At 41.5% G+C, this 23,957-nt stretch overlaps 4 protein-coding genes and 1 pseudogene across 7 annotated transcripts; 3 read left to right on the top strand and 2 right to left on the bottom strand.

Moving 5' to 3' along the window:
• Positions 1 to 547: 547 nt before the first annotated feature.
• Positions 548 to 2,464, top strand: gatc (glutamyl-tRNA amidotransferase subunit C). Its single transcript, XM_071403031.1, has 5 exons — positions 548 to 967; positions 1,079 to 1,129; positions 1,259 to 1,428; positions 1,685 to 1,788; positions 1,910 to 2,464. The coding sequence occupies exons 1-5, from the start codon at positions 770 to 772 to the stop codon at positions 1,969 to 1,971; spliced, it is 585 nt and encodes a 194-aa protein (XP_071259132.1). The 5' UTR covers positions 548 to 769; the 3' UTR covers positions 1,972 to 2,464.
• On the bottom strand, positions 2,453 to 11,264 carry LOC139576686 (serine/arginine-rich splicing factor 9-like). 4 transcript variants are annotated; one of them, XM_071403027.1, is made up of 5 exons: positions 11,065 to 11,264; positions 8,462 to 8,638; positions 3,545 to 3,750; positions 3,231 to 3,403; positions 2,453 to 3,148 (listed from the first exon to the last, which is right to left on the bottom strand). In XM_071403027.1, exons 2-5 carry the CDS (start codon positions 8,617 to 8,619, stop codon positions 2,909 to 2,911), a joined length of 777 nt encoding a protein of 258 aa, XP_071259128.1. In that variant the 5' UTR covers positions 8,620 to 8,638; positions 11,065 to 11,264; the 3' UTR covers positions 2,453 to 2,908. The 4 variants fall into 4 exon arrangements, with proteins under 4 accessions (XP_071259128.1, XP_071259129.1, XP_071259130.1 ...); XM_071403028.1 differs by having other exon boundaries at positions 11,061 to 11,264; XM_071403029.1 differs by lacking the exon at positions 11,065 to 11,264 and adding an exon at positions 10,203 to 10,550.
• A 3,274-nt stretch (positions 11,265 to 14,538) lies between these two features.
• Positions 14,539 to 15,849, top strand: LOC139576688 (polyubiquitin-like). Its single transcript, XM_071403032.1, has 2 exons — positions 14,539 to 14,697; positions 15,158 to 15,849. Exon 2 carries the CDS (start codon positions 15,167 to 15,169, stop codon positions 15,635 to 15,637), a length of 471 nt encoding a protein of 156 aa, XP_071259133.1. The 5' UTR covers positions 14,539 to 14,697; positions 15,158 to 15,166; the 3' UTR covers positions 15,638 to 15,849.
• A 230-nt stretch (positions 15,850 to 16,079) lies between these two features.
• On the bottom strand, positions 16,080 to 18,960 carry LOC139575329 (peroxisomal membrane protein 2-like; annotated as a pseudogene).
• A 3,142-nt stretch (positions 18,961 to 22,102) lies between these two features.
• Positions 22,103 to 23,412, top strand: LOC139576690 (polyubiquitin-like). The gene is made up of 2 exons (XM_071403033.1): positions 22,103 to 22,259; positions 22,722 to 23,412. Exon 2 carries the CDS (start codon positions 22,731 to 22,733, stop codon positions 23,199 to 23,201), a length of 471 nt encoding a protein of 156 aa, XP_071259134.1. The 5' UTR covers positions 22,103 to 22,259; positions 22,722 to 22,730; the 3' UTR covers positions 23,202 to 23,412.
• Positions 23,413 to 23,957: the final 545 nt, after the last annotated feature.

A 23,957-nucleotide genomic window follows, 5' to 3' on the forward strand; every position in this document is an offset into this window, starting at 1 on the left:
TGTGTTGATTTGATAGAAATACATCAAATCATAAAAAAAAAAAAAGCATTTAAATCTCTTGTTTGCAATAACTTTTTCATGAATTGTCATAGAAACATTAAACAAAATGCAAATTATTCTAAAAAGGTCTGGCTTACTTTTACCTTTTATTTGCATAAAAAAGTGTTGTTTTGACAGAAATACTTCAAATTATAAAGAATTCATTTCAATGTCTTATAAAATGTGTTATTCGAAATGTAATAGAAACATCAAACAAAATGGAAGTGATTCTAAAAACATCTGGCCTTATTTCATAATTTTTGATTTGCATAAAAAGTCAAGTGTTGATTTGATAGAAATACATCTAACATTTTGTCCGTGTAGAAAGCATATTGTCTGTTTGACTGAGGTCAACCATGTAAGTAATTTCACAGTCAACAGAGAAGATCCTTGACTAAGAAAATTCTAGAGAGAATCTCAATTGAATACTCCTCGCGTCGCCTCCTTCTCAAAACCCATTGGACGAGAAAGCCCCTCTGACTTTCTCCTCCAATGGGGTTTGAGAAAAAGCCGGTAGTATGTAATTGATATTCTCCCCTACTAGACTCTGCTAGCTAGCCAGTTAGCTGTTGACTGATGTTATTTTTGAGTTCCAGGAATCAACGGAGACGCTCATAAAATCTAGCTAACCATTGCTTAGTTTACTAAATTGACTAGCTAGCTACGCACAATTTCATCGTAATAGGAATTGCATAGGCATTTGCAAGCTAGTTACATTAGCCAGCATAACATGTATGTCGTAGTGAATTATACACGAAAGTTACAGACCCTAGCATTTAATCTAGGGCCTTCGTGCTACCGCCAAGGTGTCACAGGAGTTTCCATAACGTCGCAGGACCGAAAATCCAAGCAAAACTTTAGCTGCTTTCGTTGGACTCATCTGATAACTTTAGTACATCAATACAGTACCCGAATTAGCAACTCTAAGGTAAGTGATTAGCTAGCTAATGTACAGTACAACCAGTACAGCATATCGTACACATGTGGACTGTGGTTGCAGTTTCTTGTTGTATTGCCCATGTTAATTTTTCAATCCTAGGTGCCCAGGGTAGCAACATTGGAGCCTGTATTGGAGAACCAGCTACCCCCAGTTAGTATACTGTACTTTAATGAAGTGGTTTTTATTAGCTTGTAAATTTAAGCCAGATCAAATAGGTTTAAATGGCTAACTGTTAGTGACATTGATAAGTTCTAACATCTAATAAGCATTTTCTTACAGCCTTGCCAAGTTCCTGTAGACCTTGTTGACAAATTGGAGAGACTAGCCCTGGTTGATTTCCGCAACCAGGAGGGGCTGGCCTGTCTGGAGAAAGCCATCCGATTTGCAGATCAGCTCCATGTTGTTGACACAGATGGGGTTGACCCAATGGATTCAGTTCTGGAGGAAAGGTTAGACTCAGGCCAGGCAGATCCTGAAGCAGCCCCTAGCCCTTCAGTGTTTGATCTGAAGGAATTGGGTAGTGGTAATCCATTGGAAGTGTTTAATGGAAGGTTTGGTGGAGCAATCACATTTTGCTTACTGCCCTATCCAATTGCTTCAGATCTACAAATATTGGGTAATTTTTGGAGAGGGAACCAATAGTTACCTACCTAACCTTAAGGTGACTTGTTTAGTCTCACAGATTGAAAACCCTCTGTTCTGTAGGGCACTGTATCTGAGGGAGGATGCCGTGGCAGAGGGGAACTGTGCAGAGGAACTGCTCCAGCTCTCCAAAAACACAGTGGAGGAGTACTTTGTGGCACCGCCAGGTGCGTATCTTGGCTACTGTTTTATCAGCTCATGAATTGGAGTAAATATCGTTGTTTATTCTTAAGGCGGCAGTACCCCATTTTGTATATCATGAAACTTAAATTGCTCTTTTCTCTGCAGGTAACATTCCACTACCGAAGAGAGATGAGAGAGCTGCCATGTTGAAGCACTCTGAGATCTGAGTCAAAGTATGTGCTCTGACTTTGCTGATAGCTAAATTTGACTGGTTTTCCCACCCATGTATCTTAGTGCATTCATCTTAAGGCGCTCTGGATAAGAGCGTTCGCTAAATTACTGAAATGTAAATTAATGACTGGATACTGTATTTCATTTGAAAGAGACCTCTGCAAAGAAATGCATGGCTAAATGATAAAGACTGACCAACCATCAAGAGGGTCAGGGCTTGGCATGTATTAAGGCACCTTCAAACCAGACAAACTGAAGCTAAATCAAAGAAAGATCATCCAGTGTTGATCTGTGTGTGTACTCCCTTACACTGTATTCTCTGAACGTTATGTAGTGTCATTATGTTGAAAAAGCAGCAAACCATAACTCCCAATGGTACATACTTTGTGGGTGCTCTGCAAATGATTATTAAGGACTAAAGAGGCAACCAATGAATGTACAATTCATGCATTCGGGAACTAAAACAAATAAACATACTAAGAGTCCTCACTTTATTTGAAAAAAATAACACTTTTTTTACAAAGCTGTTACGAGATACAAAGATTATTTCGAGAATGGGGCAGGAGAAAGAAATAATTTCATTCTCACGTAAAATAAAAAAGAGGAACAAAATGGAGAACACTTGCGAGGCAACCATCTACAAGGCAGGGCAGGCTAGACAGGCTCTTACAGAAACATTTTATTTTTTTAAACTACATTAAAGAGCTGTATTATGTTGTATTCCTCTAGTATGCAGTCTCCTTCACAAATATCCCTAACCAGCCATATCCTAGGTCTGAGAATGTTAGGCAAATGCAGATCTGCCCATCCGCTCTGTCTACACCATTTAAAAAGTCCTCTGGAGACAGTACTCATAGTGGAATGCACATGACATACTTAAAAAGCAACACAAAAGAAAGTAATCACCAGCCTTGGCTCCCTCCTGTAGGTAGACTATCGGTAGTGACGAGGGGGTGGGCTGCGGCTTGATGGGCTACGGTGTGCTGCAGAGGAGCGACGTGGAGGGGGGCTATGGCGAGACAATCTGCGAGCAGGGGGCGACTGATAACGAGGGGGTGGAGAGCCGCGACCTTGATAAGCGGGTGAGTACCGTCCCCTGGATCTGGAACGGGACCGCGAGCGTCCTCTGCTGGCCCCCATCTCTCCATGGACTCGGATAGATGAAGTCTCCCCCTGAAAGATGTCCATGTCAGAGAATGTCCTGAAAACGCATTCTTAAAACACTGTATAGCTGAGGATCTGAGTATTTAGTTACCTGGTGTGATCTGAACTCTGTCCTGTCCAGGCGCCGCATGGCATACTCCATGTCCTCTCTGCGCAGGAACTCCACCACCCCTTCCCCATCCCGCTGAACATCTGTGAAACAAACATCTCCAGCCTCCCTCATGTGATCTTTCAAGTCTTGCCAGCTCCCAGTCGGAGGCAGGCCTGTGGGAACAGAGAGCAAACCATTGAGAACTTTGGCCTTTATAGGCAACGCCCAACAATACCAGTGTACATCTAACCTGCTGTAAATGGAAGGAAGAGAGGTGTAAATTTTTTTTTTTTAAGCAGACTTTATCCACTTACCAGTCACAATAACTCTGAACTCTGATCTCCGAGTAGGAGGCCCAAACCTCCCTTTAGGACCACCGGGACCTCCGTCCCCACTCCCTCGACCACTACCACCCATAGAACCGTTGAATTTAGAGGAGGCAGAGCGAGGGTGCTCAACGCGAAGCTTGCAGTCTCCAAATCCATAACCATTCCTCCCATAGACTGCATCCTCGGCATCCCTGATACATAAGGACATGTCAATTTGATTAACACATTGCATATGGGAGTCCGTCTATTTATCTATCTTAGCACCCCAATGGTGGAACGAGCTTCCCCCTAACGTCAGGACAGCAGAGTCCGTGCTCATCTTCCAAAACCCTACCTCTTCAAAAAGTATCTTACATAAACTAGATAGACTTTTCCACTTCACAATAACAGCACTTACAGTTGAAGAGGGCAGCTAAGTCCCTGCTAGAGCAGCCCCGGTCAACTGTATGTGCTGTTATTGTGAAGTGGAAACAATAGGTCGATCTATGAGTGGAAGGGGAGAGAGGGGTAGAGGTGTTTGTGGGGGAGGGATGGGGTGAGTATGCATCTGGGGTGAGTATGCATCTGGGGTGAGTATGCCTATAATTTCCACCTTTTTTCTATTCCATTTGCACAACAGCATGTGAAATTTATTGTCAATCAGTGTTGCTTCCTAAGTGGACAGTTTGATTTCACAGAAGTGTGATTGACTTGGAGTTACATTGTGTTGTTTAAGTGTTCCCTTTATTTTTTTGAGCAGTGTAAATTCAATACATTTTCATAGAAAGTTAGCAAAAATAAACAAGATCTTGCTTCCATGGAAAGGTAAATACTTGTCTACAGTACTTTCAGAAAGTATTCAGTCCCCTAGACTTCTCCCACATTTTGTACCGTTACAGCCTTATCCTAAAATGGATTAAATTAAATTTTTCCTCAAATCTACACACTACACCATTTAAGAATGATGGAGGCCACTGTGTTCTTGGGGACCTTCAATGCTGCAGAAATTGTTTGGTACCTTTCCCCAGATCTGTGCCTCGACACAATCCTGCCTCAGAACTCTAAGGACAATTCCTTTGACTTCAATTTTATTTACTTTTTTGATTTAACCTTTATTTAACTAGGCAGGTCAGTTAAGAACTAATTCTTATTTACAATGATGGCCTATCCTGGCCAAACCCTAACGACGCTGGGCCAGTTGTGCGCCGCCCTATGGTACTCCCAATCACGGCCGGTTGTGATACAGCCTAGAATCGAATCAGGGTCTGCAGTGGTGCCTCTAGCACTGAGATGCAGTGCCTTAGACCGGTGTGCCTCTCTGGAGCCTCATGGCTTGGTTTTTGCTCTGACATGCACTGCCATCTGTGAGACCTTATATAGATAGGTGTGCACCTTTCCAAATCATGTTCAATAAATTGCATTTACCACAGGTGCACTCCAATCAAGTTGTAGAAACATCAAGGATGATCAACGGAAACAGGATGCACCCAAGCTCAATTTCAAGTCTCATAGCAAAGGGCCTGAAAACTTATGTAAATGTATTTTTTTTTTTTACATACACATTTGCAAAATATTCTACAAACCTGTTTTTGCTTGGTCATTATGGGGTATTGTATGTAGATAGAGGGAAAACACAATTTAATCAATTTTAGAATAAGGCTGTAATGTAACAAAATGTGAAAAAGTCAAGGGGTCTGAATGACTTTCCGAATGCACAGTATTTGTGAGAATCTTTTTTTAATGTTTTTATTTTTAAATCACTGATGAATTGTTTAATAATTTCCCAGTTATATATATATATATATATACAGTGGGGAGAACAAGTATTTGATACACTGCCGATTTTGCAGGTTTTCCTACTTACAAAGCATGTAGAGGTCTGTAATTTTTATCATAGGTACACTTCAACTGTGAGAGACGGAATCTAAAACAAAAATACAGAAAATCACATTGTATGATTTTCAAGTAATTAATTAGCATTTTATTGCATGACATAAGTATTTGATCACCTACCAACCAGTAAGAATTCCGGCTCTCACAGACCTGTTAGTTTTTCTTTAAGAAGCCCTCCTGTTCTCCACTAATTACCTGTATTAACAGCACCTGTTTGAACTCGTTACCCGTATAAAAGACACCTGTCCACACACTCAATCAAACAGACTCCAACCTCTCCACAATGGCCAAGACCAGAGAGCTGTGTAAGGACATCAGGGATAGAATTGTAGACCTGCACAAGGCTGGGACGGGCTACAGGACAATAGGCAAGCAGCTTGGTGAGAAGGCAACAACTGTTGGCGCAATTATTAGAAAATGGAAGAAGTTCAAGATGACGGTCAATCACCCTCAGTCTGGGGCTCCATGCAAGATCTCACCTCGTGGGGCATCAATGATCATGAGGAAGGTGAGGGATCAGCCCAGAACTACACGGCAGGACCTGGTCAATGACCTGAAGAGAGCTGGGACCACACTCAAAGAAAACCATTAGTAACACACTACCCCGTCATGGATTAAAATCCTCATGTGGTCTGATGAGACAAAAATAGAGCTTTTTGGTCTAAACTCCACTCGCCGTGTTTGGAGGAAGAAGGATGAGTACAACCAAGAACACCATCCCAACCGTGAAGCATGGAGGTGGAAACATCATTCTTTGGGGATGCTTTTCTGCAAAGGGGACAGTACGACTGCACCGTATTGAGGGGAGGATGGATGGGGCCATGTATCGCGAGATCTTGACCAACAACCTCCTTCCCTCAGTAAGAGCATTGAAGATGGGTCGTGGCTGGGTCTTCCAGCATGACAACGACCCGAAACACACATCCAGGGCAACTAAGGAGTGGCTCCGTAAGAAGCATCTCAAGGTCCTGGAGTGGCCTAGCCAGTCTCCAGACCTGAACCCAATAGAAAATCTTTGGAGGGAGCTGAAAGTCCGTATTGCCCAGCGACAGCCCCGAAACCTGAAGGATCTGGAGAAGGTCTGTATGGAGGAGTGGGCCAAAATCCCTGCTGCAGTGTGCAAATCTGGTCAAGAACTACAGGAAACGTATGATCTCTGTAATTGCAAACAAAGGTTTCTGTACCAAATATTAAGTTCTGCTTTTCTGATGTATCAAATACTTATGTCATGCAATAAAATGCAAATGAATTACTTAAAAATCATACAATGTGATTTCTGTATTTTTGTTTTAGATTCCGTCTCTCACAGTTGAAGTGTACTTATGATAAAAATTAGACCTCTACATACATTGTAAGAAAAACCTGCAAAATCGTCAGCGTATCAAATACTTGTTCTCCCCACTGTATATATATTTTTAAATCCCAGCCCCCGTCCCCGCAGGAGGCCTTTTAGTAGGCCGTCATTGTAAATAAGAATGTGTTGTTGACTGACTTGCCTAGTTAAATAAAAATAAATACTAATTTACTGATGGCCCTGCCTACACTGGAATACTTTAATTAAATATATTATATGAGCAAAAGATATTCCACTTTATTTGGCAAGCCAGACAAAATTAAACCGCCCTATTTATAAAATGAATATATATTTGCAAGACTAAAATTATTTAATATTAAAGCATTGAACCTCTCACTAAATGCTTAAAAAAAACACTTAAATCCAAACTGGTTCTCCAGCAGACTAGTAAGAATGGCTCACCCTATGTTAAAAAATTGTATGTTTCTATTTATTCAGATAACCTGTCACTTTCGGTCATTTGAAACTGAAATAATCTCCAAACTATCACTTTTTAAAACAAGCCATAGAAATCTGGTTGCAATTTCAGTTGAACCCACAACAACAAAAATAAACAGAACAAATATTTCAAATAATATTATGGTTAAACTCAAATACAAATAGATAAAACATTATTTGAAATTGTTTTTTTTAAAACAATATCTTTGTTAATTAATGATAGAAAGGTTCAGACATTTTGTGAAACATCCACCACAGTTGAAAAATATTTGTCAAGTAGAAGTCAAGATGGGATGGTTTTTTAGAGATAGATGGGAGGGGTTAAGGGTAGCTGAAGGGTGGGATAAAAAAGGGGGAAAAAAATAGATAACTAATGTAAAATGTACCGTGTCCGTAAAATGTATATAGTATGTATAAACTGGAAGTAGAAGCCTAAGTATTGCTGTCCTTTAGTTTAGGTAGGGTTAGGTGGAGAAAAAAAATAGAAAATTATGCAAACAATTACTTTGATAGAATCCACAATATTTCTGCAATATTTAAGATTAAAACATTTTTTGAATAAAAGATCGGTCTTATAGCACAACCTCTGATTCTAATGACCATTTCACAATGGAGCAAGTCACAGGTACTTCCTGTTTGAGCCTCTGCTTGTAAACAGGAAGCAAGAGTAAGGAGCCATGATCTGATTTAGCGAATGGCGGACGAGGGAGGGTCTTGTATCTTGTTTGTGGATAGAGTAACCTCGGTCTAGGACTTTATTGCCCCTAGTTGTGAAGGAGACGTGCTGATGAAAGTTGAGAATCATGTGTCTTTATGAAGCGGAATTAAAAATGCCAGCGACAAGAAAGGCAGCCTCTGGATGCAAGTTTTCCTGATTGTTTATAGCCTCAAACAGTTCATTAAGTGGCAGCATGTTATATTTCATGATAACATCTAAAATATTTTGTGAAAATAAAGTAAACGCCAAAAGAATCACAAAATAGCAAAGTTGGGTCGGAGTTCGCAAAACGGCGGCCATCCAGCACGTTGCCATCTTTCCATTACTACCGAGTTCAGGGAAAGTGTACTTGCTATGACTGTGATATGTGGTTGTCTCATCTAGCTATCTTAAGGTGAATGCACGAATTCAAGTCGCTCTAGATAAGAGCATCTGCTAAATGACTAAAATGTCAATGTAAATCTGGTCTTATTGGTCCACGAGTAAGAATGCCATTCATGGACATGGACGTTTATCTTACCGTGGATCTTCAAAGCGCACAAAGGCAAAGGGAATAGTGCCTCTGTTGTTCTTCAACTCAATGTCTCTGATTTTGCCATATTTGAAGAATATATCCTCAATGTCCCTCTCTTGCACATCAGCTGGAAGGTTACCCACGTAGATCCTGCCATCTGCCATGATGTTAACAGAACTGATCCTGATGGAAAAAGAGAGAAGGCGTTATCAATACTGAACACTCCCTGAACTCAAATGTATGTTTTGACCCCTAATTTCTGCCATTCATAAATGTCCAAAAATAGATTATCATTGCAAACAACCCCCTACAAGTACATGTTATCAAGCCTGCAACATATACACAACAAAGACAGAGCTAGCTATTAATCAAACACCAACCCACACCCAATGGTTCAACCACCAGGGCCCGGTTTCCCAAAAGCATCTTAAGGCTAAGTTTATCGTTAGAACCTTCGTAGGAGCATCGTTAAATATCGAAGTTTCCACAAAACCATCGGTATTAACGTTGCACTTAAACGCTCGTAATCTAACGCATGCCTCAGACCACTCGTAGACACGCTAACCACACGTTAAGTGTGTTAGGTGCTTCCGCGTAAACACCAAATCACATGGATGACCCGTCTCTCTGTGACCGCTGATAACTTCAGAACAAAAGTTGACTACAATTACGAAGTTGCCAATGTCTTTGCAATTGATACAAACAAGCGAAGTATGAAAATATATCGGTTTTCATTTGAAGCATGACTGCTTTAAAATAAACAGTAGGCTATAGGTTTTTTCAATCACTTTGAAACGCATTTCATGTTAAATCAATTGAGTTCTATTTTGCTACATGTAGGCTGCTGTCTAATTTGTCACAATCTATTTAATTATGTGTAGCCTAGCGTATGCAATGTGCCACCAAATCGGTGATTTGGGTAATTTTTATTGAGTAAGCATTAGAATAAGCCGCCTTAATATTTGCAGCCATATGTGGTAATATCTATAGAAGCGGATACGTCGTCAGTATTGTGAAATAATTCTGTTTAGGAATGATTTGAATGGAGAAAGCTGATCTGAGAGCAGCGCTCACTGTCTTTCGATCCTATCAGTATCAACAAATGCTCCAACGACGCACTTAGCGACCATTCTCTCATTTTTTTGTACCTGTATATAACTAGTCAAGTCAGCGTGGTGCTTGGGAAACGGTTGTTACATTTTCGGCTGTTGTAGGAATGATGAAACGTTACGCCTAAATTCCATCGCTATCAGAAAACCGGGCCCTGTTGAGACGAAAACCCAGCCGGACAATAGTGTCTGATTGCGGCCCGCAATTCGGGGAGTTCCTGGATGTGGGCATACATTCATCTGCAGGAACGCCCCCCACTCTAACATCCCATTGGTTCCGGCTTGAACAGGCCCCCCACTCCCTTGAGCACGCCATCTTCAAGCTTGCGTGCGACACTTGATATTCTGGTTGTCTATTGGTGACCTAGCTAGTTAGCGGTGTCGCCCCAGCCTCCCGCCTCCTGTGGAAGTGCGGGAACGCATTGCCCAACAAGCGGAGGTGAAGGACACTGCCTACCGGTGTCCTAGACCAATAATGGACTAAAGAAGCCTAACGTGGTCTGTTTTTAGAGGATAATGGGCCTGTCAGCCAAATACTCCAGCTAAACGTGGATACATTTTCAATTGCAGTACGGTTCTACAAACAAATCTTTGCTTTCATTTCACATAAATGCAACAAAAGCTAAAGATACACTTACTGTAAACTGTTTTAACACAGTTGCAGCAGACAGTATTTTTCAGTCACAACACGTTTGTGGCGTCTGTCTTCCGTTTACACACCGGTGTTCCGAGACACAGAACTAGCACCAGTACGCCCGTCTTCCATAAATAAGCGCTGTAACATGGAAATATGGCTGTGTGGGAAACCTAACCATATAAAAAAAATAATAGAAATGTGTAATGATTTCTCGCTAATATGAAAGATAGGTTCCTTATGTATCCAAACCGAACAGCAAGTGATATTTGGTAACGTTTACAGAAAGCGTGGAGCTCTTAACAAAACTCCCCAGCCAGAAGATACGATCACCAATATATAGGCGCTAAAGGTAGTGTGCGTGAATGTGCTACCGCCTAGTGTACTGGAGCGCGCCCGTCTGAGTCCTATTTAAAAAATGGACCAATAGAAGTATAAAGAGGGGTTCCTGCATATACAGGAACGCCCCGAATTGCGGGACGAAATTACGCCCTTCTTGACCCAGGTAGCTTCCTACGCTAAAGCTAGCCTAGCTATTCATGTGATGTTTCCTTTCAAAAATGATAACATAGCTGGTAGGCGGGATACAGTGGTTAGCTAACTAGTTTCTATATTTCAAACATAATACGTTTCATATCGCCTCGTGGTAGCTACCTGCCTGGATTCCCAATCTGTACTCACATGTAAAACCCAGATTAGCCCATTCATTCATTACCTAGCCAGCAAATTGTCGACTACAAATGGCTAGTATCTAATGTAACGTTAGCTTCAGTTGGAAGTTAGCATCTAGCTAGCTAACAAGTTAGCCTAGCTGACTCGTGTGCCATGTTTTGGGTTTGCAGAAGAGTACATGATAGCTCACCTACCTTCCTGTGTCGCTGATCAGACCTGCAACCCCGTTGGTTGCTGTGATTCTTTTCTAAAGCTCGTATAATGTTATTTCTCGCTTATCTCCAGAGATCGGTACCCTCAAACCTTTGTCGGAGGATCTCTGCGCTTCTTTTAGCTAGTTAGGCTAGCTAGTTCCATCCACTGACTTCCGGTTCCGTCAAAAACCACCTACCATATCCACCAGGTGGCGGCCCTGCACACAAAATTCACTGTTTTCTTCTTCGCTTGTGGTTTTCCGGCAGACTAGACGCTTTGTTGATTATTGGTGCCTTTCACAGTTCGGAAAATGCATTGCACATTTGTTCACAAAAAAGGGAAGTGAGGGAAAAAGGAAATGCCCACAGCAATAAACGCCAAGAAGCCAACCTTACCAATGCACAAACTGTACGGGTCACTCTGTACTGGCCTATTACTCACAGGGATCCTCTCAGGGTCCCTCACCCCTTTCCCACCATCCTTTACTTTCCTCACTGCCTCAGCATGACACTTTCTGTACTGTTCTCACCCTGGAAACTTCAACCTGTCTCACTCGCACAGGACATTTCTGATCCCCAGCAACATGACCACCCGAAAAATGTAAACACTGCGCTTTGAACACCAAAACCACACTCCTTTGAACTGCTCTCCTGCACAATTCACACCTCAGAATCTCCCTCCTTCATACTGCTGCAACATGACCATAAACTTGGCACCTGAAACACCATAGTGGGTTCGTAAAACAAAAGCTCTCACAGGATAACTTATATACTCTAGCATGACTTTATCTGGCAAACACTTTACATCAAAACTCAGAAGGACAGACAGGGTCTCCTCAGTCTCGCGCTCCCCATTGGGTCTGCGTCTCACCAAACGGCGTACATCACAGACACCAGGGATCCTCAACTTCAGTCGATCCACCTCAACACTCAACGCCACCCCTGTTATCACTCCTTTCAACTGCGCTCTGCTCCGGAGAGAAAAGCAGGCCACAGCTCTCGTTCCGTGTCGGGAAACGTGAGTCCACTTCTGGATGCTTTGACCAAATTGACAGAACCCAACTCCTTCTTTACCCAGCCTGATTCAACAAACGGATCGGCCAAAAGGCATGGATCCACTTTCTCCATGAATCATACTCCTACGGGGCAGAGTCATCTCAGGCAATTTTCTGATCATTGGTGTGAGGCTCGGAAGCCTTCACCTCACCTGTCGGCGCAGGTTTTTCCTCTTCACTTCTGTTAGGTTCAATTTGAGAGAGTTCACTATCCGTCGACTGCTCAGGGTTTTCAGGAGCGGAACATGGCATTATCTCTCCTGTACTTGACTCAAAGGAGAAAGTACTCTGCTTGTGTTTCGCAGATGTCGGTATGGGTTTGAACCTCGCACCCTTTTTTTGCCTCACATCACCTAGTCAGTTGACATCTTGCCTTCTTCCAGTCGTCAGTCTCAAAGGTTACATCCGTTTCCAAAACACTGCCTCCATCATCTACTGGCTGCATGTCATGTTTTGTATTTCAAATAGTACCAAACTAAAACCTGAGATATTTTGGATTGTTTGTTTTTAGTTTTTGTTTCTTGAGGCCTATCATGCAAATAGCGTCCGCCTGAAAATTGTTGTCCCCCCCCAGGCCCCTTGAAAAGTCTCTCAAACCCCCCGAGGCTCCCTAGTTGAGAATCACTGTTGTAGTGTAAGTATGCAATACATTTTCTTTGGTATACCTTCCCAATCTGCCTTTTTAGTTAAATTGGAGCATCTTACCCCATGACTGTAATTGCTGCTAAGTCATATTGCTAAAAATATAAACACCCAAGCGTTCTCTGCTCTCATTGCTTATGACAGAAATTAGAATGACCAAGAATTCTGCCTCAAGGCACATCTGTAATGTAAAATGACTTGTATTTTACTAACAGGACATCAGCGGTGAAAGGTGTCCTCACAGACTTAGTGAGAGAATAGGCTGAGCTTCATGGGTTGGCACAGGAAACAACAACAAACACCTATAGTTCTCAGAAGTCTACACCTGATTGAACTGCTTTTAACACCACTTACCTCAGCTGACATGGCAGACATCAGTTCTGACTCATTAGAATTACATCAGTCAAATGCACAGAGGTCATTGACCCCTGGAAATATCCATAGAGGCAGAAATTAAAGAGGAGAACATAAATTACTGGAGAATATAGAAGTTACTGTACATCCACTGGTTACTGTTTGTACTAGAGAACATACGGGTGAATAACTTTGGGTACAGTCTGACTAAGATGTGTAGTCTGAAAGACATGATTCAACTACTGACAAAATAAACATGTGTTGATATCATTTTGGGGAGGATGAGGCAGGGTATAGTCTTTATATTTGTATTGCTGTTAAAATTCCCTCTGCACTCACAAAGGTGTATGTCTGACGTATCACAAGATGCCTGCAATTCCTCATAATTGTTAGTAACATCTGGGCCTGGGTTTTCCCAATGAGGTTGGGTTTAGGCATTAGGTTTCTCTTTCCTTTCTGGTGGTTGACATATCTGTGTTGAAAAATAGGGAATTATCTAGAATGATAGGGAATGATCTAGAACCTGGTTCAATGATAGGAAATGATCTAGAACAGGGTTCGGCAAAAGGCGGACTGCGGGCCAAACCGGGCCACAATACGTTTTGGGCCCCCCAAAGTTTTTGATCAAAATTAGACTACAACCATCAGGAACTATGCAGAAATCTGTTCATCAAATACTCCCACGAATAGAAAACTAGATGTGATCGTGTTTCAATGTAATCAAAGTATGAAATTATTTCAAATTTTTAAATACAATCTAATTTTTGTCTTAGTTGTGGTCAATTTGTAGTGTACAACTTATTATAATTATGTTCTGGCATCTGGATCATCCCCTCCGACAAAAATCGGCCGGGGGCTGAATCTATATAGTTGCCTACCCCGATTTAAAATAATGAATTATATGGAATGGTCTAGAGCAGGGGTGTCAAACTCATTTTACCCCGAAGGCCGCATTCGGTCTTCAGCGACGTCTGGAGGGCAGCACTGACATCTAAAAAAAATATTTCCTTGCCTCAAAATTATGAATTGTCGATGCTCCCCGGCTGTCTAGTGATTATTAGAGAACTGGACAGACAGTCAAGAAACTGTAGTTTCATTTTTAGTCACCGGCGGACCGGATTGGAACCCCTCGCGGTCTGAATGTTTGACACCCCTGAGCTAGAGTGAATAAAGCAGCTTGAATTTGAATTTGAAATTTCAGTGATCTTTGTAAATTTCAGTGTGATATACATCAATTAAATCAAAATTGGGCATACTTTGATTGGGGGCAAGTCGTCATTGGGCAATATCAAATAAACAATTTATTGCACTCAACTTTCTGCAAACAGCAGCAGACTACATCATTATTTTATAATAGAAACCGAAAGCTGCGAGACAGAGAGGGAAAAACGAATCTCAATTTGAGGGGCGGGGCAGATCAGATGTTATATACATAGACTGCTCAGATGTACACTGACAGAGCTATCATCATCTTTCATCGGATAAGTTTCAATTGTCAGCAAACGGATTTACCAACAGTATTTCTTAAAACAAACTTGCAAGACTTCACAACAACAACTACTCAACAATATCTACTGAACATGTAAGTCATTTTTCATTATTAAGCTACAACAGGCCTATCTTACAGAAATCAACTGGAGAGAAAAAAGCTTAACAGCATATCAAGCAAATTCTTAAAATGTGTTAGTTATTACAATGGGCTGAATAAATGGTCATGTTAAAGCCTGTAGGTAAATACAAAAGTTATAATGCATTGTACAGTATAACTTGTCATGAGTGTGTATGACTCCCTTATGTCTTTCAATCATCTCATAATGATTCTCATTATATACCAGCCATTTGAGTCAGCTGAAATGTTGGATAGAGACAAAACATTACATATTGTTAGCCTTATTATGAGGATCATACATGCTTTCAACAAGTTATAAAGCATTACACCAGTATACTTTAAGTAAAGTGTTACTAAACTAATTTATTCAAAACATTCAATTGAGCTATGCTAATGTAAGACCAAATAAATAATACATTAAATCCTCTTTCAGATATCTATCATGGAACTCACTATAACACTTTTGAACGGGAACTCACTTCCCCTGAAGGTTCAGCCACACACCACCGTGGGGTCTCTCAAGAGTTTGATTAAACAACACTTTGAAGTGCCCACAACAAAGCAGAGGCTGGTAGGTGTCAATGGGAGCAACATCAGTCTCAGCGATGATTCAAAAACTTTGAGCGACTATGGCCTGCATTCAGGATCTAAAGTGATGGTGCTGATTACGGAGCCCGCTCCTATCCAGGTGTTCCTGAAAAACGAAAAGGGCCAGACACACACATATGATGTGGTGCCTGGTGAGACTGTAACCCAGTTCAAAGCCAAGGTACAAAACAAGGAGGGAGTCCCTGCCAACCAACAGAGGCTGATTCATGAGGGTAGGCAGCTGGAGGATGGCCAGAGGCTGGAGTACTACAACATCACAAACCAAAGCACCATCCATCTGACGCTCCGTCTAAGGGGAGGCTGAAGAAACCCAGGATCGACCTGAAACCACCTGTCACATGAAGCCCTTAACTTATTATGCATTCCATGTCTATAGAGAAAAAGCAATCAATCTTGAACAAAAATGTGAATTGTTCTACATTTTGTATTCAATTGTAAACTTTAAATTAAGCATGGCTGATATAAGCGTATATTAATGAGATTGTTATCAAGTAATAAACATGTATAAAACTAAAACTGTCAACCATCATTGTCATGACTCCAACTCAAAAGAAAAGATAAAGCAACATAAGGTACTGGTCAGTTTCTTGTCCGTTGTGCTATTGCTCCCTTATTTGACATGATAGAGACAGAGCAGTAACATTTACAGTTGAGTTGACCCAAACTGACACAAGGCAGTCCACATGAGGAAACTACAGGCCGGCCTTGTCAGCAATATACACAATGTTTCATGTTCTGATGAAAATCCTAAACGTTGCATGTTCAGATGGTTTTAAATTAGTTTGATTCAAGGCCTGAAACAGTTACTATTATTCATTTCCTACAGCACATTTTCTTTGCTTCATCTTAAATTATACAAATATAAATGTGCATCTATGAAGAATAGGTAACATGCATTTACCATTGCTCAAACCAAAATACACCTTGGCACAAAGGAAGCATACTCAAGTGTTTCAATTAATTCAATATTTTAAATATCAGTAAGAATACAATTAAGACTTATTATTTCAGTTATAAGTTGTTTTGCATGTGAGCAACACATTGAATGTGTTAGGATTTTGTTAGTGTAGCACCTTGTGTAGCATTTGACCAAAGTCCTAAACACCACACCAGTTAACTTGCCTGGTTGTACCAGCTTCTGCACTGGCATTCACAGGCCAGCCCTTGTAACATTATGTAACTCCTGAGGCACACACACACGGTGCCCTCTTCATTGATCCATTTGGGAGAAAATCTTGGGAGGCTTCACTTCCTCACAGATGCAAGCTAAGCATTCCAAAATAATGCCACCAATTTGGTAAACAGCACTCGAAACTGAAAACACAAAAACACAGATTGGCAACAGAGCACCACGGTACATTCCAAATGTATGCATCCTTAAAAGAAAAGCCAATGAGAACTGTTCACCTGTACAGGCACATTGTTGATGTTGATGAAATGGAAGGGGATCCACACTTTCCAGTTCATCTTCAAGGCAGGCCAATAACTACTATTCACTTTTCTCTGGAGTCTGCCCACCTCTTACCCTAAAACAGCATTAGGATGTATTAAAATGAATGTACAGGCATGTCAATAGCTGTCTGTGCCCAATAATGTTTGTACCATGTTTTGTGCTACTACCATGTTGTGCTGCTGCCATGTTGTGTTGATACCATGCTGTGTTTTCATGTGTTGCTGCCATGCTATGTTGTTGTCTTAGGTCTCTCTTTATGTAGTGTTGTGGTGTCTCTCTTGTCGTGATGTGTATTTTGTGCTATATTTTTATAAATTTTTTAATCCCAGCCCCAGTCCCCGCAGGAGGACTTTTGCCTTTTGGTAGGCCTTCATTGTAAATCAATCAATCAAATGTTATAAAGCCCTTTTTACATCAGCAGATGTCACAAAGTGCTATACAGAAACCCAGCCTAAAATCCCAAACAGCAAGCAAGGCAGATGTATAAGCACGGTGGCTAGGAAAAACTCCCTAGAAAAGCAGAAACCTAGGAAGAAACCTAGAGAGGAATCAGGCTCTGAGGGGCAGACAGTCCTCTTCTGGCTGTGCTGGGTTGAGATTATAACAGTACATGGCTAGGCGCACGGGATGGAAGAGCACCAGTAAGTCAGTGACTCAGCCCCCGTAATAGGTTTAGAGGCAGAGAATCCCGGTGGAGAGAGGGGAACCAGCCAGGCAGAGACAGCAAGGGCGCTTCGTTGTTCCAGTGCCTTTCCGTTCACCTTCACACCCCTGGGCCAGACTACACTCAATCATTGGACCTACTGAAAAGATGAGTCTTCAATAAAGACTTAAAGGTCGAGACAGAATCTGCGTCTCTCACACGGATAGGCAGACAATTCCATTAAAAATGGAGCTCTATACGAGAAAGCCCTGCTTCCAGCTGTCTGCTTAGAAATTCTAGGGACAATAATGCATCTTGTGACCGTAGCGTACGTATAAGTATGTACAGCATGACCAAATCGGAGAGATAGGTAGGAGCAAGCCCATGTAATGCTTTGTAGGTTAGCAGTAGAATTTGTTCTTAAGTGACTTGTCCAGTTAAATAAAGGTGAAATAAATCAACAATAGTCTGGATTGTAAAGTAATTCATTAACCACTAACGGAAATGAACTGTCTGAGAAGTACTGCATAATTTCACAAGGGCAAATGTAAACTGACAGACTAATAACCAGTCCCTGCTTAAAGTTTGAACCACACAGAGTAATACCAATTTTGGTGGTTATCGGATCCAAGCAGTGAGAATTAATTCAGGTGTATGGTGCAGGAGAGTCGTTAAGGGGGCAGCTGACTAACCTCTAGGATGTCCATAACACAAAAGAAAACCAGCAGGTATGCAGGGGCGAAGATAGGGCGATCCAAGAGGAAGCGTTTGACCATGCAGTAGGGAACAGTGGTAGGCATCACACCTCCATAAGTTGGTAAAAGTAATGAGCAACCTGAAAAAAAACAAGGGAAATACTATGGCTGTGTTCAATTGACAGTAAATTGCAATAGATTACATTGTAACAAGAAACAACCTTATTGAATTGATTTGGACATGACTTTAACCACTATTTTTTATGTAACTTTTATTTAACTAGGCAAGTCAGTTAAGAACAAATTCATATTTACAATGACGGCCTACCCCGGCCAAACCATAACCCGAACGATGCTGGGCCAATTGTGCGCCGCCCTATGGGACTCCCAGTCATGGTCGGTTGTGATACAGCCTGGAATCGAGCCTGGGTCTGTAGTGACACCTCTAGCACTGAGATGCAGTGCTTTAGACCGCTGCACCACTCGGGAGCCTCCCAATGCCCACTCATAAATGGCAAAGCGGGCAGGTCCTGAAATGTCCATCTCCTTCACTGGGGACCCTTCTTTGGCCTTTCGTTTTGCTTCCAATGCTTGAGATAGAAGATTTCCCAAGGCTGAGAGAATGCCACTGAAAAACACGTAGACAATTTATTTGTTGTCATGGTGGTGGTCAGAGTTGAAGAAAGTTTTCTTTAAGTGAATTCAAACAATGTAACTATGATAAAAGCAACTGTTGTCAGGAAAGACAAGGGGGGTTCTCAGAGCAGAGGCTGATTGGCTGAAAAGACAGAGAGAAAGTGGAAAGGTCTTGGCAAAAGACACATTTACCTTGGCATAGTTTGCAAATCAAAGTAGCCCCCTACTCTTACAAGTCAACCACAAACAGGGTTGGGGTGTAATTGATTACATGAAAAACTAAATGATTACTTCTCGGATTACTTTGAAATTCAGAAAGGATGTTAGCAAAAAAATACTTTATGAAACCTTTATTTTCTCAATGACATTCAATTGAATATTGAAAAAAGGTGCATGTTGGGCCTCCTGAGTGGCGCAGTGGTCTAAGGCACTGCATTGCAGTGTTGCGGCGTCACTACAGCCTGGGATCGAACCCAGGCTGTGTCAAAACCGGATGTGACCGTGAGTACCATGGGCGACGCACATTCGGCCCAGCGTCGCCCGGGTTAGGGGAGGGTTTGGCCGAGGGGGCTTTACTTGGCTCATCGCGCTCTAGCGACTCATTGTGGTGGGCCTGGCGCCTGCAGGCTGACCTCAGTCATCAGTTGAACGGTGTTTCTGCCGACACATTGGTGCAGCTGACTTCCGGGTTAAGCAGGCGGGTGTAAAGAAGCACGGCTTGGCGGGTCATGTTTCAGAGGCAAATACTCTACATCAAAACTCAGAAGGACAGACAGGGTTTCCTCAGTCTCGCGCTCCCCTCTGGGTCTGCGTCTCACCAAACGGCGTGCATCACAGACACCAAGGATCCTCAACTTCAGTCAATCCACCTCAACACTCAACGCCACCCCTGGTATCACTCCTTTCAACTGCGCTCTGCTCCGGAGAGAAAAGCAGGCCACAGCTCTCATTCCGAGTCGGGAAACGCGAGTCCACTTCTGGATACTTTGACCGAATTGACAGAACCCAACATCCTCTTCACCCAGCCTGATTTCACAAACGGATCGGCCAAAAGGCATGGATCCACTTTCTCCATTAATTATACTCCTACGGGGCAGAGTCATCTCAGGCAATTTTCTGATCATTGGTGTGAGGCTCGGAAGCCTTCACCTCACCTGTTGGCGCAGGTTTTTCCTCTTCACTTCTGTTAGGTTCAATTTGAGAGAGTTCACTATCCGTCGACTGCTCAGGGTTTTCAGGAACGGAACATGGCATTATCTCTCCTGTACTTGACTCAAAGAAGAAAGTACTCTGCTTGTATTTCGCAGATGTCGGTTTGGGTTTGAACCTCGCACCCTTCTTTTTGCCTCACATCACCTAGTCTTTTGCCATCTTGCCTTCTTCCAGTCGTCAGTCTCAAAGGTTACATCCGTTTCCAAAACACTGCCTCCATCATCTACTGGCTGCATGTCATGTTTTGTATTTCAAATAGTACCAAACTAAAACCTGAGATATTTTGGATTGTTTGTTTTTAGTTTTTGTTTCTTGAGGCCTGTCATGCAAATAGCGTCCGCCTGAAAATTGTTGGCCCCCCCCAGGCCCCTTGAAAAGTCTCTGAGACCCCCCGAGGCTCCCTAGTTGAGAATCACTGTTGTAGTGTAAGTATGCAATACATTTTCTTTGGTATACCTTCCCAATCTGCCTTTTTAGTTAAATTGGAGCATCTTACGCCATGACTGTAATTGCTGCTAAGTCATAATGCAAAAAATATAAACACCCAAGCGTTCTCTGCTCTCATTGCTTATGACAGAAATTAGAATGACCAAGAATTCTGCCTCAAGGCACATCTGTAATGTAAAATGACTTGTATTTTACTAACAGGACATCAGCGGTGAAAGGTGTCCTCACAGACTTAGTGAGAGAATAGGCTAAGCTTCATGGGTTGGCACAGGAAACAACAACAAACACTAAACACCTATACTTCTCAGAAGTCTACACCTGATTGAACTGCTTTCAACACCACTTACCTCAGCTGACATGGCAGACATCAGTTCTGACTCATTGGGAATTACGTCAGTCAAATGCACAGAGGTCATTGACCCCTGGAAATATCCATAGAGGCAGAAATTAAAGAGGAGAAGATAAATTACTGGAGAATATAGAAGTTACTGTACATCCACTGGTTACTGTTTGTACTAGAGAACATACGGGTGAATAACTTTGGGTACAGTCTGACTAAGATGTGTAGTCTGAAAGACATGATTCAACTACTGACAAAATAAACATGTGTTGATATCATTTTGGGGAGGATGAGGCAGGGTATAGTCTTTTTATTTGTATTGCTGTTAAAATTCCCTCTGCACTCACAAAGGTGTATGTCTGACGTATCACAAGATGCCTGCAATTGTTCATCATTGTTAGTATCATCTGGGCCTGGGTTTTCCCAATGAGGTTGGGTTTAGGCATTAGGTTTCTCTTTCCTTTCTGGTGTTTGACATATCTGTGTTGAAAAATAGGGAATTATCTAGAATGATAGGGAATGATCTAGAACCTGGTTCAATGATAGGGAATGATCTAGAACAGGGTTCGGCAAAAGGCGGACTGCGGGCCAAACCGGGCCACAATACGTTTTGGGCCCCCCAAAGTTTTTGATAAAAATAAGACTACAATCATCAGGAACTATGCAGAAATCTGTTCACCAAATACTCCCACGAATAGAAAACTAGATGTGATCGTGTTTCAATGTAATCAAAGTATGAAATTATTTTAAATTTTTAAATACAATCAAATTTTTGTCTTAGTTGTGGTCAATTTGTAGTGTACAACTTATTATAATTATGTTCTGGCATCTGGATCATCCCCTCCGACAAAAATCGGCCGGCGGCTGAATCTATATATTTGCTTACCCCGATTTAAAATAATTAATTATATGGAATGGTCTAGAGCAGGGGTGTCAAACTCATTTTACCCCGAAGGCCGCATTCGGTCTTCAGCGACGTCTGGAGAGCAGCACTGACATCTAAAAAAAAATATTTCCTTGCCTCAAAATTATGAATTGTCGATGCTCCCCGGCTGTCTAGTGATTATTAGAGAGCTGGACAGACAGTCAAGAAACTGTAGTTTCATTTTTAGTCACCGGCGGGCCGGATTGGAACCCCTCGCGGGCCGAATGTTTGACACCCCTGAGCTAGAGTGATCTTTGGGGGCAAGTCGTCATTGGGCAATATCAAATAAACAATTTATTGCACTCAACTTTCTGCAAACAGCAGCAGACTACATCATTATTTTATAATAGAAACCGAAAGCTGCGAGACAGAGAGGGAAAAACGAATCTCAATTTGAGGGGCGGGGCAGATCAGATGTTATATACATAGACTGCTCAGATGTACACTGACAGAGCTATCATCATCTTTCATCGGATAAGTTTCAATTGTCAGCAAACGGATTTACCAACAGTATTTCTTAAAACAAACTTGCAAGACTTCACAACAACAACTTCTCAACAATATCTACTGAACATGTAAGTCATTTTCCATTATTAAGCTATAACAGGCCTATCTTACAGAAATATACTGGAGAAAAAAAGCTTAACAGCATATCAAGCCAATTATCTTAAAATGTGTTAGTTATTACAATGGGCTGAATAAATGGTCATGTTAAAGCCTGTAGGTAAATACAAAAGTTATAATGCATTGTACAGTATAACTTGTCATGAGTGTGTATGACTCCCTTATGTCTTTCAATCCCCTCATAATGATTCTCATTATATACCAGCCATTTGAGTCAGCTGAAATGTTGGATAGAGACAAAACATTACATATTGTTAGCCTTATTATAAGGATCATACATGCTTTTAACAAGTTATAAAGCATTAAACCTGTAGACTTTAAGTAAAGTGTTACTAAACGAATTCATTCAAAAACATTCAATTGAGCTATGCTAATGTAAGACCAAATAAATAATACATTAAATCCTCTTTCAGATATCTATCATGGAACTCACTATAACACTTTTGAACGGGAACTCACTTCCCCTGAAGGTTCAGCCACACACCACCGTGGGGTCTCTCAAGAGTTTGATTAAACAACACTTTGAAGTGCCCACAACAAAGCAGAGGCTGGTAGGTGTCAATGGGAGCAACATCAGTCTCAGCGATGATTCAAAAACTTTGAGCGACTATGGCCTGCATTCAGGATCTAAAGTGATGGTGCTGATTACAGAGCCCGCTCCTATCCAGGTGTTCCTGAAAAACGAAAAGGGCCAGACACACACATATGATGTGGTGCCTGGTGAGACTGTAACCCAGTTCAAAGCCAAGGTACAAAACAAGGAGGGAGTCCCTGCCAACCAACAGAGGCTGATTCATGAGGGTAGGCAGCTGGAGGATGGCCAGAGGCTGGAGTACTACAACATCACAAACCAAAGCACCATCCATCTGACGCTCCGTCTAAGGGGAGGCTGAAGAAACCCAGGATCGACCTGAAACCACCTGTCACATGAAGCCCTTAACTTATTATGCATTCCATGTCTATAGAGAAAAAGCAATCAATCTTGAACAAAAATGTGAATTGTTCTACATTTGTATTCAATTGTAAACTTTAAATTAAGCATGTCTGATATAAGCGTATATTAATGAGATTGTTATCAAGTAATAAACATGTATAAAACTAAAACTGTCAACCATCATTGTCATGACTCCAACTCAAAAGAAAAGATAAAGCAACATAAGGTACTGGTCAGTTTCTTGTCCGTTGTGCTATTGCTCCCTTATTTGACATGATAGAGACAGAGCAGTAACATTTACAGTTGAGTTGACTCAAACTGACACAAGGCAGTCCACATGAGGAAACTACAGGCCGGCCTTGTCAGCAATATACACAATGTTTCATGGTCTGATGAACGTTGCATGTTCAGATGGTTTTAAATTAGTTTGATTCAAGGCCGAAACAGTTACTATTATTCATTTCCTACAGCACATTTTCTTTGCTTCATCTTAAATTATACAAATATAAATGTGCATCTATGAAGAATAGGTAACATGTATTTACCATTGCTCAAACCAAAATACACCTTGGCACAAAGGAAGCATACTCAAGTGTTTCAATTAATTCAATATTTTAAATATCAGTTAGAATACAATTATGACTTATTATTTCAGTTATAAGTTATTTTGCATGTTAGCAACACATTGAATGTGTTAGGATTTCGTTAGTGTAGC

The sequence above is a fragment of the Salvelinus alpinus genome, chromosome 5 (assembly GCF_045679555.1).
Source record: "Salvelinus alpinus chromosome 5, SLU_Salpinus.1, whole genome shotgun sequence".
Classification (NCBI taxonomy): domain Eukaryota; kingdom Metazoa; phylum Chordata; class Actinopteri; order Salmoniformes; family Salmonidae; genus Salvelinus; species Salvelinus alpinus.

Bases quoted from the DNA above. Each gene is read 5' to 3' on its own strand.
- LOC139576690 (XM_071403033.1), top strand. From the start codon at position 22,731: ATGGAACTCACTATAACACTTTTGAACGGGAACTCACTTCCCCTGAAG.
- gatc (XM_071403031.1), top strand. From the start codon at position 770: ATGTATGTCGTAGTGAATTATACACGAAAGTTACAGACCCTAGCATTT. The intron at 968-1,078 runs GTAAGTGATTAG...TTTCAATCCTAG, and splicing joins CCCGAATTAGCAACTCTAAG to GTGCCCAGGGTAGCAACATT. The intron at 1,789-1,909 runs GTGCGTATCTTG...TTTTCTCTGCAG, and splicing joins GTACTTTGTGGCACCGCCAG to GTAACATTCCACTACCGAAG.
- LOC139576688 (XM_071403032.1), top strand. From the start codon at position 15,167: ATGGAACTCACTATAACACTTTTGAACGGGAACTCACTTCCCCTGAAG.
- LOC139576686 (XM_071403027.1), bottom strand. From the start codon at position 8,619: ATGGCAGATGGCAGGATCTACGTGGGTAACCTTCCAGCTGATGTGCAA. The intron at 3,751-8,461 runs GTAAGATAAACG...CTTATGTATCAG, and splicing joins GTGCGCTTTGAAGATCCACG to GGATGCCGAGGATGCAGTCT. The intron at 3,149-3,230 runs GTAACTAAATAC...GACATCTTTCAG, and splicing joins CAGAGTTCAGATCACACCAG to GGGGAGACTTCATCTATCCG.